The sequence below is a fragment of the Pelophylax lessonae genome, assembly GCF_965119305.1.
Source record: "Pelophylax lessonae genome assembly, chromosome: 1".
Lineage (NCBI taxonomy): Eukaryota > Metazoa > Chordata > Amphibia > Anura > Ranidae > Pelophylax > Pelophylax lessonae.
The window spans coordinates 699567832-699583576 of NC_138768.1; the positions used below are offsets into that span (position 1 = coordinate 699567832).

The 15745-nt window shown below is 39.9% G+C and overlaps 1 protein-coding gene across 1 annotated transcript in view; it reads left to right on the forward strand.

Moving 5' to 3' along the window:
- The window catches only part of GALNTL6 (polypeptide N-acetylgalactosaminyltransferase like 6), a 1801337-nt gene that overhangs the window by 1625724 nt on the left and 159868 nt on the right, over positions 1 to 15745 (forward strand). Inside the window, exon 8 of the mRNA XM_082264335.1 lies at positions 2355 to 2462. Within this exon, the coding sequence (XP_082120461.1) occupies positions 2355 to 2462 (108 nt within the window). The remainder of the gene's footprint in view (positions 1 to 2354; positions 2463 to 15745) is intronic.

A 15745-nucleotide genomic window follows, 5' to 3' on the forward strand; every position in this document is an offset into this window, starting at 1 on the left:
GTAGCCTGGCTGGTGGTGATATGTAGAAAACACACCATCTCCAACTTGAAATCAGACTTCTTGCACTCAATCTGTGTGTTAAGCATTCAGCTTGCCATGTCTGAGAGCTGCAGAACAAATACAAACTGTAATAAAAATGGTTTTTGGCAGTTATTACTACACAATATGCACATAGAAGCCAGATGTGTGTAATAAATGCAGTTGATGAAGATGAAACTAGTGCAAATATATAGACTATGTACATTGGAGCTCATAGTATATAAGGAAGCATGAGAAGTGTTCTTATGTTAAAGCCCCTCTCCAGTATAATGATGTTCCCTTTCCCATGCATTTAAAAAGCCCTACATTTAAATGACCCTGTTACCTTACATTATAGCCTAGCTGCAGCAAAAATAAAATACGCAAAAATCAGCACAAGGGACATAACTTACAATCAATAGAATGTATCCTGTGTGCTGATGTCTCTTCTTTTAGGTGAAATCCTCCTACATCCATGCAAAATCCTCCTACATCTAAGGCCTTATCAAGAGTGCCTGGCTATGCACTCGCATTCTGTCCAGCTCTGCCATTCATGGAAGCTGTACTACAGCTTCTATAAATGAAAAACAATATTTTTAATAGAGAACAGACAGATAATTGAAAGGTCCACCCACTCCTTTTAGAGAGATCCTGTTTCATTCATAGAAGTTAAAGTATGGCTTCTATGAATGGAGTAGCTGGGCGGAAAGGGTGGGCATAGTCGGTCTCTCTCGATGAGATCCTGTGACACCCCCTTAGTTCTACTAACCTCTCCTGCACTTTAAGATTATGGTGGCGAGGGTGGGATGGGCATGAATGGAGAAGGATCTCACCTAAAAGAAAAATCATCAGCATAAGAGACACACTTATGATTGGCTGGCTGTGGGGTCTTTACAGGAGAGAGAAATAGACCGACATCATCACAGAAGGTGCAGGAGACCAGGTGGTCTTGTGAAACTATTGCAGTGCTGAATTAGTGGTCCTCCAAACTGAAGCAGGTGACATTGAAAGATCTGGATGGGCTAGAGAGGGGTATTCCAGAAATATAGTATTATCCCACTTTAAGGTTTTAAAGTAGAACTGGCCAGGCTATGAAAATTTGAATATTTACATCATTTTAATGAATAATAAATAAACTTTCAAACAAGTCCCCATCGACCTATGTAGCTGCAGACACTTTGGAGAAATTCATCCTTAAAGTTCACAGGTGAATGAATGAAGTTATTCCAGTTGGGTTTCTGCACTTGTCTCTCTTTCCTCTTCCTGTGAACCTGCTCTGTGTTTAGAGTAGAGATCAGAAGATAAAACGATTGTCAAATTCTTTCTATCATTTAGCTCAGCTCCACTCTACCAATAGTAAGTTGACAGCTTGCCATTCTTCTAATTTCTATTGTAAACACAGAGAGGGAGAAGAGCCAAGTGGTGAAACCCAAATTGAACAATTGAAAAACGGTGGCTCAACTGCAGAGTTTTACCACCCCTCAACCATTAGTGTGAATGAACCCTAAATGTTTTTGTTTTTATTTGTGAGTTTTATCTTGTATTTTTAATTTCATGGGTTTTCTGTGCTCACTGCAATGGGGACTATGGTCACAATACCAACCAGATCCCTACACTATACCATGATAGTAAAGTGCAGGGAGCAACAAGGGGGAGGGGGCAGTAACAGGGAAAAGGGTTTGCTATGGCTAGACTTGCCACTGATTCTGCCTGAAACAAGAGTTTTACTGCAATAGGGGTGCCTCATGAAAGCTGCCTGGGGACTGTAGATGGGTGCTGTGGACAGAATGTTCAGCTATATATCCTGATGAATGGTTCTCTTTAAGGCATCACTTTTTTAATAAATTGTTCTCCACCTTCATTATGTAAAGGTGTAGCCTCCCAGTGCAACAAATTTAAAAAAAGTATTGTTGGAAAAAGGGAGTATTATTTTTTACAATATATAATCAAGCTAGACTGCCATCCCTCAACAAAGCTGCTGTCACTTCAGAGAGAAAACTACTTGCGTTGATTCCTTGCCAGGGGCACTGTTATTGGATAGCCACTATTTATACGCAGAGCTGCTGCTTGTCAGGGAATTGGGGAGCTTAAAAACCTCTCTGAGAATACGATCTTCAATGAGTCTAGTGATATCAACATGCACAGACTGAGCAGCTTACAAGTGACAGAAGACCCACGTGAAGCTCTGTATTATGTGCATATAAGATACCCAGAAAATGAGGAGGCTTTGTCATTGATCTCTTTGTGAATACTATGTATTATACAGAAGTTTGACAACTTTGGCTAGTAGTGTCTTACATATTTATTATGTATGTGTGTATTTCCTTGTGTTTCAGGTTTGGCTGTGTGGAGGGCAAATGTTTGATGTCCCATGTTCCAGAGTTGGCCATATCTACAGAAAGTATGTGCCTTACAAAGTTCCAACAGGGACAAGTCTTGCAAGGGTGAGTAGCAATGGTATGAAATAATTTACAAGTGAACTATATTTTAATTCCAAGTTCTGCCATATTTATTTTTTTATGTTTGGATAGAGTGTGGAAGGTTTGGAACTTCTTTCAGGTTTTAAGATTGGTCTGTTTACCCATTGAAGGAAATTGTTGTCAGATTTTAAACCTGTATATGTTCCCATACTAGACATTTCTCTTCTCTTCCTGATATGTTTACATCCTGTTCATGTGGACAATAAGTAAGGGTAAATTTCCCTTATGGGGAGCAATACATGACTGGTAGAGGTTCTCGCTCTACTAGAAGATGTTGTATTGCCTCCCATGCCCGTCTAGGGAGGAATTTCCCCTGCCTGTTCTCGCTGCCACCAATTAAATGGACCAGAAAGGGAAAATTTCTTGTCCTACCTGACACCTAAAAAGTTTCTCTGGGTGAGAATCAATTAATGTCATTTAAAACACATGCACTTGGAAGAGTGCATGTGTCATACTGATGCACCATACGCTCTGACTTTGGGAGCATATGTATCATGACGTGTATAAATCAATGTTTCACTATGAGAGCCATCTTAACTGATCCGACAAGTCGGTCTGACTTTGAAAAAGGTTTCTGCACTACGTTCGCCTGACTTTGGTCCATTTTCAGCACATTTAATATCTGTGAAGTCGGATCAAAGTCGGATCCTTGTCCTATAACCATCCGACTTGTGACATCCGACATGGTGATTACAGCAGCAGGAAAAGGAATTTATATCATGCTTGAATTGTTTTGATTGGTCAAAGGACGAGTCGGGCTATCTCAAAGTCAGAGCAAAATGGTATCCTGGTTATTCAAGTCAGATGGAAGTAGGACCGATGTAGGACCAATGTCGCAGGGCAAAGTCAGGTCGACAGTCGTACAACAGTAGTGTCGTACCAGTGTGAACCTAGCCTCAATGTTAGATATAAACATAATTGGGATTTTTTTTTTATAGGGAGCAGCAGGGGAAGGCAGGAAGCGCAATTTACATTTTTTTGCTTTAGATCGACTTTCTCCACCTGCTAAAAGTAGAAAACGCCAAGGGCATATTCACTATACAGCATGATAAATTGTATATGATAGATAGATATTAGTAGACTTACTGAATATGTTATGCAGTACATTTACATGAACAGTAACTATCTTTATGAAATAGTTTTCTCACGTAGACAGATTAAAATAATTCATAGTATATAGGTCATGTACACCAGAATAAGTGGGGTGTGTGTCATTTAGCTTAATATATTTATGTTTTCCACTGTAAAACCATTATAGCACATTCACCTTCTCTCCTGTCTCATTTGTCATGTCTTTCAGGGCCCTGCTCTTACGTTCTGCAAGATTTTAATTTATTTATTTGTTTACCAGAGAGATGGGATATTTTACAGGTCAATACTTTTCCACGGGCTCTTGAGAGCTTTTTCAGCTCTCTGAGTGCAAATTTAAAACTGATAACACCACCAGGGAATGCTGTGTCAGGTGAAATACATTGATTACTCAGCACAACAATGTGTTTACGGTGTCACAAACTACATTTCCTATCTCACAACTATTTATGTATAAATCTGGAGAAAAGCCACTTTTTTTTTAGAGGTGTTATGCCTCCTCCCTGCCATCTCAGAACATTATTTAACTTTTCTTTTACCACTGCTTTCATCATTGAAAAGCAAGTGCTTGAAAAAAAATATATATTCTTTTGCAAGTTTAGCAGTTGTTCACTTTTTACTTTAAACGTTTTTAAATGTAGATGTATGTTTTTTTTTTAGAAAGCTCATCATTCATAGGTCATATAACTGTATGTATTGGATTTAAGTTATCTTTATTTATTAACCACTTAAGCCCCGGAGGATTTGGCTGCTTAAAGACCAGGGGGTTTTTTGCGATTTTTTACTGCGTGACTTTAACGGACAATTGCGCGGTCGTGCAATGCTGTACATAAACAAATTTGACGTCCTTTTTTTTCCCACAAACAGAGCTTTCTTTTGGTGGTATTTGATCACCTGTGCAATTTTTACTTTTTGCGCTATAAACAAAAAAAGAGCGTAAATTTTGCAAAAATAACAATATTTTTCACATTTTTTTATGTGAAATTCCCCCCCAAAAAAATGTAAAAATCTAATTTTTTTAACATTTTTGGCCAATTTGTTTTCTGCTACCTATGTTTGGTAAAAAAAATAGCAAAAAGCGTATTTTGATTGGTTTGCGCAAAAGTTATTGCGTTTACTAACAAAGGGAAAGATTTTTGTCATTTTTGGTGGGTTTTTTTTAACGAGTAATGGCGGCGATCTGCGATTTTTTTGCGGTACTGCGACATTGCGGCGGACAGATCGGACCCTTGACTGACATTTTTGACACTTTTGGGGGTACCAATGACATTACTGCAGTAATCAGTGCTATATATATGCACTGTTACTGCAAAAATGACACTGGTAGGGAAGGGGTTAACTGTATTGGAGAGGGAGGGGTTAAGTGTGTCCTAGGGGCGTGATTCTAACTGTAGTGGGACAGGTCTCCTAGTGTAAAAACAGAGATCAACGGTTCTACATAGTAGAACTGTCTGATCTGCATTTTTACACAGGGGAGGATGACAGGCGGCTTGTTTACATAAGCTGCTCTGCCTTTCTCCCGCTCTACCGACAATCGTAGTGTGACCGGCGGACATCGTGTCCGCCGGTCACACGCCCGCACTCCTCCGTGAACGAGCCTCAGCGGGCGCGCGCTCGCCCGCTATTGGCTCAAAACCCGGTGACAGGCTAGCGACGTAGATCTACGTCACTCTGCCAGGCCGGGGCTGACTGCCGCAGTAAATATACTGTGCGCAGTCGGCAAGTGGTTAAGGCTGCATTCACATGTCAGCTTATAATCGCGGGCAGAACCGCCGCGGTTCCGCCCGCTATTCGGAGATTTATTGCAAATCGCGGGACGCCTAGCGTTGCCCGTTGATTTGCAATAGCCCCCCAAACGCCGAGCGATGTTGCCGCGATTTACGCCGCCGAATCGCGGCAACATAGTGCAAACAAAATCGCGGGACGCAATACGCTCCAAAGAAGTTCTTGTACTTTTTTGGAGCGTATTGCGTCCCGCGATTTTGTTTGCGCGATGTTGCCGTGATTCGGTGGGCGTAAATCGCGGGAACATCGCTCGGCGTTTGGGGGGCTATTGCAAATCAACAGGCAACGCTAGGCGTCCCGCGATTTGCAATAAATCTCCGAATCGCGGACATGTGAATGCAGCCTAAATGTAAATGTATGTTTTGTTTTTTTTTTCGTTTTTTTTTTTAGAAAGCTCATCATTCATAGATCATATAACTGTATGTATTGGATTTAAGTTATCTTTATTTATTAATATTTTATTCATACTATTTTGATTCGTACATATCTGTAGAAATTATCCAGCTGAACGATGCTCTGTAGCAACCAAGTATTTTTATTACATTCGTTATATGAAGATGAGTGAAAAAAAAAAACAAAAAAAAAGGATGAGTGACCTCTATGTGATATTTCAAGATTCCCAGTTTTGTGGTCATTATGATAAAGGTTTAATCTAAACTAAAGGTAGTTTGTTGTGATGAAGTTGCTCTGTTGCTGCTACAATACCTGAAAATGAGCAAAGTTTTAAAACTGTGCCTTTCTTCTATTTCCCAGCCTTGTAAATCAGGGTGATCTGGGTCACACCAGAATTTGTTCTTTCCAGTTCATGTATCTCTACTTGTAGAGTAAACTAGAATGAATGTTAAGTACAAAATAGAGACATTACAGATGGCATCTTAGCTGATTTTAGCTGTCATTTGTCAACTACAAGTTCAAAAATTGGCACTTTAGTTTTATGCAAAACCCCAAGAAATATTCAATGATTTGTACAGAATAAATTTGGAACAGGGATAGTGGAATAGGTGAATTTTGCAGATGAAATCCAGATATAATTGCATATTAGCCATGCGTAAGTGTCTTTTTGGAGTATCGTGCTAAATGTAATTTTAAAGTTAAAGGCTAAGTTCACCTTTAAAAACAAAATAATAAATGCACACATTTTTGGAAAAAAAAATGTGCATGTATTATTTTTTGCACAGAAGCTTACAAAGCATTGCACTCTTGATCAGAGGATTGCAGGTGAAATGTTGGGCTTCTGCAAACATTTCCTGCAGCTATCTGCCCGTACCTACATGTAGGCTTTTGTTACTGAACTGGAGAGGAAGTGTCAATGGACTATGAGTGCGCTAATTATCACATTCATTATCTGTCTTTAATTATAAGTCCATTTGCCACTGTGGCGGATAGTAGTGTATTATTTACAGATCTCTGTGAATGAATGACACATCTGTGCAGTTTTAACAAAGAAAGCAAGGTATATAAATTGAAGCAGGGGTCTTTGACCTTTTCTGATTACAGACCCTCACTGGATTGCCCACTATGTAACCATACTCACCAGACTGTAGAAATCTTTATCATTATTATTTTTTCTGAGTCTACTTTTGTTTAAGGCGAAAAGATATTATTCAAAATTGTTATGTAAAATGATGCAGTTTTCACCTACAGATGGAGCTGAAAAGTGAATTTTTAGTCATAAAAAATGAGCTGTTTGAGGAATTATTGCAAGAACTCTGCTATCTCACAAGATTTACCAGGAAGTGCTGAGGAGAGTCCCTAAGGGTCCAAATGACGTTAAAAAAAAAAAAAAAAATTGATGTTTTCATTCTCTTTTCCAAATTTCCTGTTAGAGCAGCTGTTCACAGTGTTTAAAGGAGAAGTACAGCAAAAGCTCAATTGGCTGTACTTCTCCTATGAATCAAAGGAGTCCACTACATTCTGCTCTCCTCTGACCAGTTTTCAGCAAGATCGTGACCACATGGTTGGGATCGGCCCAAATGCTTGGACCAGCACCTGGCTCAGCCTCTCAGTGAGCCGCTGAGAGCCTGAGCCAGATGCTCCCGTCCCCTTCACAGGGGCAGAGCAGAGAGCTGTGAGAATCAAGTAATCAGTGGCATTTGATTGCTCGGTTCTCAGTGTTAGAGCCTGTGGGGGACAGATGCAGCATCGGACTGATGCTGCATCCACCTAGGTAAGCATGATTTTATTAAACAAAAACATACTTTACTCTTTTAAATTTAACTGTGCAGTCCAAAAGTTACTGAACTTTTTTGATAGACAAAAGTCTATATAGCTACTGGTGATGAGAGATTTGTTTGTTTCTCAGCTATACCATCACAGAGTACTGGAGAACAGGAAGCAGTATTTTCCCTAAGATAGGCAACGTTGTTGCGGTTATCTACAGCAGACATCTCGGATTTATTTGTACATAAGGCAATTTATCAGATGGGGAAATATAAGTACAGTTTATTAATATTACAAAAAAAAAAGGTAAAACACTCTATGGGGTCCATTTCATCCCTCTGAGTTTATCAGAGGACGTGTAGTGTTGTGGATTTGGAGAGCTTAAAGAGAAAAAAAGCTGCTGGACCCAGTGAGAGAGAGAGAGCTGGGAAGTCCGCCGGATGCATGTGTGTTAAAGCTGATACTGACCTTTACTGAAGGTAAGGTCCACCGTGGAAGGTGAGAATCCACCTAAGTGGGGTCAAGGAGGTGTTGGAGTACAGTGGCGATATCTGGAAATGTTTTGCGTGGATGCACATGATCAGGGAAAATATGTGTGGAGTTTGATTATTAATTAATCATCTATTATGGAGTATGATTAATCATTAATCTCTATGATTAATGATTAAACCACTTTTATTGGTGAAGTCAAAGGAATGATTTGAAGCCCAACTGGAGCACACAGACACTTTTCATATAAATATTCATCTTGCACAATAAAAACCCACTTGTAGGTTGGGTTTGCTATACCATTTGCCACAACCAAGGTTGCAAAGGTTTTCATTCTTTCAATGACTCCAAAAAATGGCAAGGGACTGAACCTGTTTTCACTGTCATTTATGAATATTAGGGCAGTCATATTCTCCAACAGGAGCGGCAAGAGCATGGCTGGAGTGAGCAACACTGGACACTCTGGGTCTGGGGACACTGGAACCAGTGGTCTAGCTTTAATTATGGAAAACACTTCAGCAAGAGTAGCATAGATTCCAGAATTTTCTTTGCAATCCCATTCATGCACTCCCAAGAATTTTCCAAGTCAGGGAAACAAGGTTGAATGCCCATCTACATTGGTTGTCATTCAATACATTTTCCACCTTTACTGCCCCTGTAAAATTAGTTCCACAGTCAGATCCCGGTAGCTTTACAGATCCTTGTACAGAAACAAATCTTCAGAAGGCATTAATAAAGGAAGAAGAGTGCATTAATTCTATCACTTTAATATGCACTACATGAATACTCAAACAAGTGAACAGCAACTCCCAACAATTATTGCTAGCAACTCTACCATGGATCCTAAGTGCAACTACAGACCAAAGATGTCTATACCGACATTTTTAGAGAAAGGCAGTTCTGCGCTTAATCTGTCAGATCAGAGCCCTTCCATTTGCTCTTGTTGGTGCTTTCCCCAGAATTTTTCACACTTGACACATCTATGTGGAATAGAGGATCTTTGTATCCTGACTATCCAAAACCCTGCATATTTTACTGCTCCCTCTGTAAAGTGCTGTCCTTGGTGCTGAACCTGGTGATGTTGAATCAGCAATGCAGTGATATGATGTTTATCTGAAATAAACAGGGGTTCTGTTCCTCATTTAACAGAATGAACTTCCCTCTGAGACCTCTAACTCAAAGTTACTGGTTGTGATCAATCATTGGGTTTAATTTGTAGAGCAGGCTATCCTTAGAAAGGTTGAGTTCCTTTAATATGTTATTACCTCCTGTGAGTACACTTCATGTTAAACACATTGGATAATGACCTTTTCTATTTGTGAACTATCCTCGATGGTGGAAGCCCCTTTATGGATGTGCCATCCGTGACACTTTTCATAGGTCTCTATATTGGTTGCAAATTTGATAAGCAATATGGGTAAGCCATGCAATAGCTCACACAACAGAAGGCCACTTTGAAAAGCATTCAAAACAGTGAGAACTTAGCCTCATCTTTGAATTTACAGAGGTATTGGGTGTAAAGGTATTAGCTAATATCAGACTCAAGACTAACCAGTTCAGTAGAATTAGTGTGAATTGTGATGGGCTCATCATTGTTGCAATACCATGAGGAAGCAGAAGAACATTTGCTGAATGTCACCATAACAGTAACTGGTCCTTGTCTGAAGAGGAGCAAAACTCCTAAAAGGTTGTTAAATTAGGCCCATTGAGAAGGACTTCATTGAGGGAAACACCTTCATATCCAGCACTTGAATTGAATGAAGACCACCCTGATCTGATCTAGTTTGCAAGGATGATACATTCCAAAGCATAGGAACCGACATTCCTCTCCTTTCTTGAAAGGTGGTGTAGGCGCAGCATGAACTCTTGTAAACACCTTCTTTTTCAGGGAATTGGATACATTTTTTTATTACATTTTCTTAGATGCTGGTTTAGCTTGTGGAATTTATCCAGCCTTAAAGAGAAGCACAAAATCTAGATGTTTCAGGGTACTGAATAAGCACAATTAATATTTATAAATGTTCTCTATATTATAGCAAATCTACACTTTTTTGAGTTCAAGTTCTCTACAAGCCATTTGCCTGGAGTTCAGTTTGAAAATCTGTCTGCACTGGATGTTTCATCTTTATTTATTTAGTTATAAAATCACCTACAGATGAAAATAGGTAAAAAGAAAATCTTAGTTTCCAGACAACAAGCAACATCAGCAGTTCTCATTTTGGTGTTAAGATACAGCAGAAAAAGAAGATGGACTCTGAACAACAGCATAACAGCTCCTGCAATCTTCCCTATTATTGTGTCTCTGTATCACGCTATCTTTGCTTTTGTGGTTTAAATAAATAAAAAAATGAACATTTACAAAGGGGAAAACTGATACCGCACATAAGGAAATGTGTTTGAAATGAAAAAGCTATATTGCCCGCGACATTCACAGACTGTGAGGATACGAGTGCAGCATTCACATTGTGCAGAGATTATAGTAGGTAAAGCAGGGGATAATTAAATTCCCTGGCACGATAGAATGAAGTAATGTTTTCTGAGTTATCTAATTGCTGACTGGACATGTTGTGTTTCCAAACAAGACAAGTAGAAGGACAAAGAACATTCTCGACAAGCTGTGATTGAATTGGAATCCTAGAAAGAACAGTGGACACACGATTAGGTGTTTGGAGATTTAGCTGTTATAGACTACCAGACTTAATCCTCAGAAGATGAAAGAGTTGTTATGTAGACAAACAACAGTGAATGATCTTGATAAAGGAGAATTGTTTAGCAGAAAAGAGTTGTAAAGACGGTGCATTGAATGACATCATCACACACACACACACAGACGCTGCGGATGAATCTCAGCACCGACACAGCCCTGTCTGTCCCTCAGGCTATTCCCTCATCTATATTAAAGACAATTTTCAATTTCTAAATAGCATTTACTTGGGTAAAGCCCTGGGTATTTTTCACCTTTTGTTTTACATCAGTATATCAATGTTGCATGCATGAACATCAGCTTGTGAAAGTTTCCCTTTAAAGGGGGTGTCTGCCTTGTCTCCAGTCAGTCTGGGCTGGACTTTCTTTCCTTGGCTAGGGTATATGAAATTAGAAAGAACCTGCTAGAATGGTTTGTGAAAAAGGAAGAGTTAGCCATGAAGAAACCTCATTTGATGATGTTAAAATAACCACATGATCCTCCTCAGTGGGTCATAGCTTGGGCCTGGTTCAGCAATGCCAGGGTAATAAACTGTGGGAGTAGCATGTGCTGATATTCAGAACACTGCTAACCAATACCTATATGCAGGACCATGTTTTTATGGAGAGAGCTGTTATGCCATTTATTTGAACTCTGTGCTATCAACTGATGATAAAGGTAATTTTTCATTATTAAAATAATAAACAGGTTTATATTTAACCAAATATACTGCGCAGCCGCTGCTGGGCAAAGTGATGTAGGGGTACGTCACTCGCTCAGCTGCCTGTGGGGGGCGAGCGCACGCCGCCGGAGGCGTGCTCCCACCCCAGCTCGCTCCCTGGGGAGCTAGCGCGAGTGACCGGCGGCTCCAGGCACTCACGATCTCCCTCTGCAGAGGGAGAAAGACAGACGGCTGATGTAAACACAGCCATCTGTCATTCTCCCTGATGTAAGCACAGAGGCTATGCGATCCTGCTATGTAGGATCGTATGTCTCTGTGATTACATCACAAGCCACGCCCCATCCACAGTTAGAATCACGCCCCTAGGGACACACTTAACCCCTTGATCACCAATAAAGTTAACCCCTTCCCTGCCAGTGTCATTTTGACAGTAACGGCGCATATTTATAGCACTGATTACTGTAGTAATGTCACTGGTACTCCCAATAGTGTCAAAAATGTCCGCCGCAATGTCGCAGTCCCGCAAAAAAAAACGCAAATCACTGCCATTACTAGTAAAAAAAAAAAAACAATAAAAATGACATAAATCTTTCCCGTAGTTAGTAAATGCAATAACTTTTGCGCAAACCAATCAAAATATGCTTATTACGAAAACAAATTGGTCTAAAATGTTAAAAAATTTAGATTTTTACATTTTTTTGAGGATTTCATATAAAAAAATGTGAAAAATATTGTGAGTTTTTTCAAAATTGTCACTCTTTTTTTTTTTATAGCGCAAAAAATCGCACAGGTGATCACATACCACCAAAAGAAAGCTCCATTTGTGGGAAAGAAAGGACGTCAATTTTGTTTGGGTACAGCGTCACATGACCGTGCAATTGTCTGTTAAAGTCACGCAGTGCCGAATCGTAAAATAGGGCCTGGTCTTTGAGCAGCCAAATCTTCCGGGGCTTAAGTGGTTACCTGCTCTTCTGCTCTTCTAGGACCCCCCATCGGTGTTCTAGGCTCCTCCTCTTCTCTGTGTGCCTCCAAAGGAATCTGCTTCCGATGGTGGTACATGTGTGGGCAAGCTTCCGAGCTCTGCTATGTGCATCCATAGACAAACACAGCATGGCTCAGCCAGTGAGTATTAAAAGTTAAAGTGAATGCTACTCCTGCAAAAATACCATTTCTACCATAATAAAATTATATTGTAATATGCAAGAAAATACAACTGAATCCTGAGGCAGGGACATTACCGCAGATCATGGGGCCTAATAGAAAAATATTGATGGCACCTCAATGACAATGAGGGGTAGCAAGAGAGCTTTTAGCAGTCAGTACCCTGCTACAGACCAGTACTATGGACAGAAGCTGTCATTTAAGAGGCAGTCGTTTAGAAAATTAACTCTAAATCCTAATATTTAAGGTAACTGCTTTGTCCTCTTCAGTTCTAAAGCTGGCCATACATCATGAATGGCTAAATTTCTATCAGTGTGTAGGGTCTCCCACATAACAGAAGTAAATTGTTTAACAGACTTCTGTTGAAGGGACATGTTGAAACATTTTTCGCTGATTATTGACTGCAGTCAATCATCTACAGCTGCTGATCAGTGTATTCTCTATGAAGGGGGTCTTTTCTTAATTCAACTTGTTTGCATGGATGGAGAAATCTTTTAGTTTTTTTTTTTTTTTTTTTGGATCTAGCTTTGCACAGGCAGCTTAAAGTAATTGTAAAGTCTTGTTTTTTTTTTTCTACTAAAATACCAAACATGTTATACTTATCTCCACTGTGCAGTGGTTTTGCAAAGGACAGCTTAGATCCTCCACTTCTCGGGTCCCTGGCTGGAGCTCCTGGCCCCTCCCTCCTGTTGATTGCCCTCACAGCAAGCAGCCTGCTATGGGGCCACCCAAGCTGAGCTGCAGCTAGGTGCCCATTCAGACGCAGAGCTGCCATTTGGCCCCAACCCCCCTCTCTGCTTATTGGTTAACTGAGTTGGATTGACAGCAGTGGGAGCCAATGGTACCTTTTCTGTGCCTCAGCCAATCAGGAGAGAGATGGCTGAGGCATTCGTGGACCGCACTGGATAGAAAGGGGGCTTAGGTAAGTATTAGGGGGGCTGCGGGGGGCTGCTGCACACAGAATGCATTAGGATAAAAACCTTCTGACTTTACAACCCCTTTAAGTTCCAAATTATAAGCCACCTACTTATAGTAGTTGTAGTAGCATTAATAATGACCATCGCAATATTTAATATTATTATATATTTGTAAATGCTCCTGCATACAATTTGACCCCATGTACACTAGCGCGACACAAGTCGCTCCTACTTAGAAAAAGGGTCCTGTACTACTTTGGGGCGACCTGGAGGTGACTTGCATTGACTTCAATGATATGAAGTCTGTGCAAGTCGCGCCGAGGACGCGGTGCACGCTGTGCACTGCGACTTCACAGGTCGTCCCACCAAGTCGTGTCGCCCCTGTCTGAACGGGGTCTTACTCTCTATCCCAAATACAAAATTTGAAAATTTTTAAACTGCTGTTTTTTTTTTTTTTTGTTAACCACTTGCCACAGCCAGTGTAGTTTTACTGCAGCAGGTTGGCTCTGTTACGTGAAACGACATACCTATATGTTGTTTTGTGTACCAGTTAGTGGGGGCATGCACATGCTCTGATTGGCTAGCGGGGAAGCCAATGAGTGGGTTCAGCAGATGCCATGTCCACCGGGCACCTGCGATTGCTCCCCCTGGAGACAGAATGGCGGTCTGCCAAAGTAAACACGGCACACTGCTGTTCTGTCAGTGATGAACACAGGGATCCTGTGTTCCTCCTATAGAGGAACACAGGTTTCTGTGTTCATCCAGTAAATACATCCCCCACACAGTTAGAAAGCACCTCCTAGGCACACATTTAACCCTTTGATCGCCCCTGGTGTTAACCCCTTCCCTACCAGTCTCATTCGTTGAGTAACAGTGCATATTTTTAGCACTGATTACTGTATAAGTGTCACTGGTCCCTACAAAAGTGTCAGTTAGGTGTCTAAGCTGTCCGCTGCAATATCGCAGTCCTGCTAAAAATTCCTGATAGCCACCATTACTAGTAAAAAATTAAATAAATAAAAATGACACAAATATTTTCCCTAGTTTGTAAACGCGATAACTTTTGCACAAACCAATCAATATACAGTTATTGGGATTTTTTTTTACCAAAAATATGTAGCAGAATACACATTGGCCTAAACTGATGAAAACATTTGATGTTTTTATTTTTTTTTTATTGGGAATGTTATATAGCAGAAAGTAAAAAATATTTGTTTGTTTTTTTTTCAGAATTGTAGCTGTTTTTTTGTTTATAGTATAAAAAAGAAAAACCGCAGAGGTGATCAAATACCACCAAAAGAAAGCTCTATTTATGGGGAAAAAAAGGACATCAATTTTATTTGGGTACACTGTTGCATGACTGCGCAATTGCCAGTTAAATGTAACGCAGTGCCGTATCGCAAAAAATTGCTTGGTCATTGGGGGGTAAAACCTTCTGGTCCTTAAGTGGTCAAACTACAGATCTTTTTTGTGTTATCAGTTTTTAGCTGTGGAGACACTGGGATGTTTTACAGTTTGAGGAAGATTGTGTAAGGCATACAAGGCTATGTCAGAGTTGCTGCCTAGCCTGAAGAAATTCTGGGGGCAATAAATTTATACCAAGACAGCTAAACAAATGCTGCTTATGCTGCTTGAGACTAGTGACAACAATCCTGAAGTCTCATCCTGTGCTTCTTACATCAGTTCTTCTTGAGTTGAGACATTAGAAATGCTATCTTTTTAACAGTAAACATGGGTGATTGGTCAAAGAAAAGGTTGCCTGGCAGAGTAATCTGTTTGCAGTTTGACAAAAAAGGACACAGAGGTCTGGGCACTGTAATGGGTGCATGTACCAATGCAAAAATAAAAAAAAGTTTAAAAATACGGGTGGGACTGGGAAAGTCTTCCTTTTAATGTGACTTTAGAACAAAATGAGAAAAATACTAATCCTTTAAAGTATACCCTGAAAGACACATTCAATCTGTATGTAGTGTAATGGAACAATAAAATGTTCACTGACAGTAATATTTTATTCTGGCATCACATGTTCTGATTGTGTAATTGATTTTTTAACTGTTACATTATTGTATGGTTTAAATAAAGTAGCACTAACTTGTTTAGGTAGTTTAGGGAGTTTTGTCTGTGACCAGGTAATTATGTCTCCATAAATAAAACCTATCATCTGCCCATACTGTCACACAGAGGCATGTTTGCCTTCCTGTGATAGCAAAAAATAACATTAAAAAATGTGTTTAAAAAGTAAAAAAAAAAAGAAATAAAAATAAAAAATGTGAAAGTACAT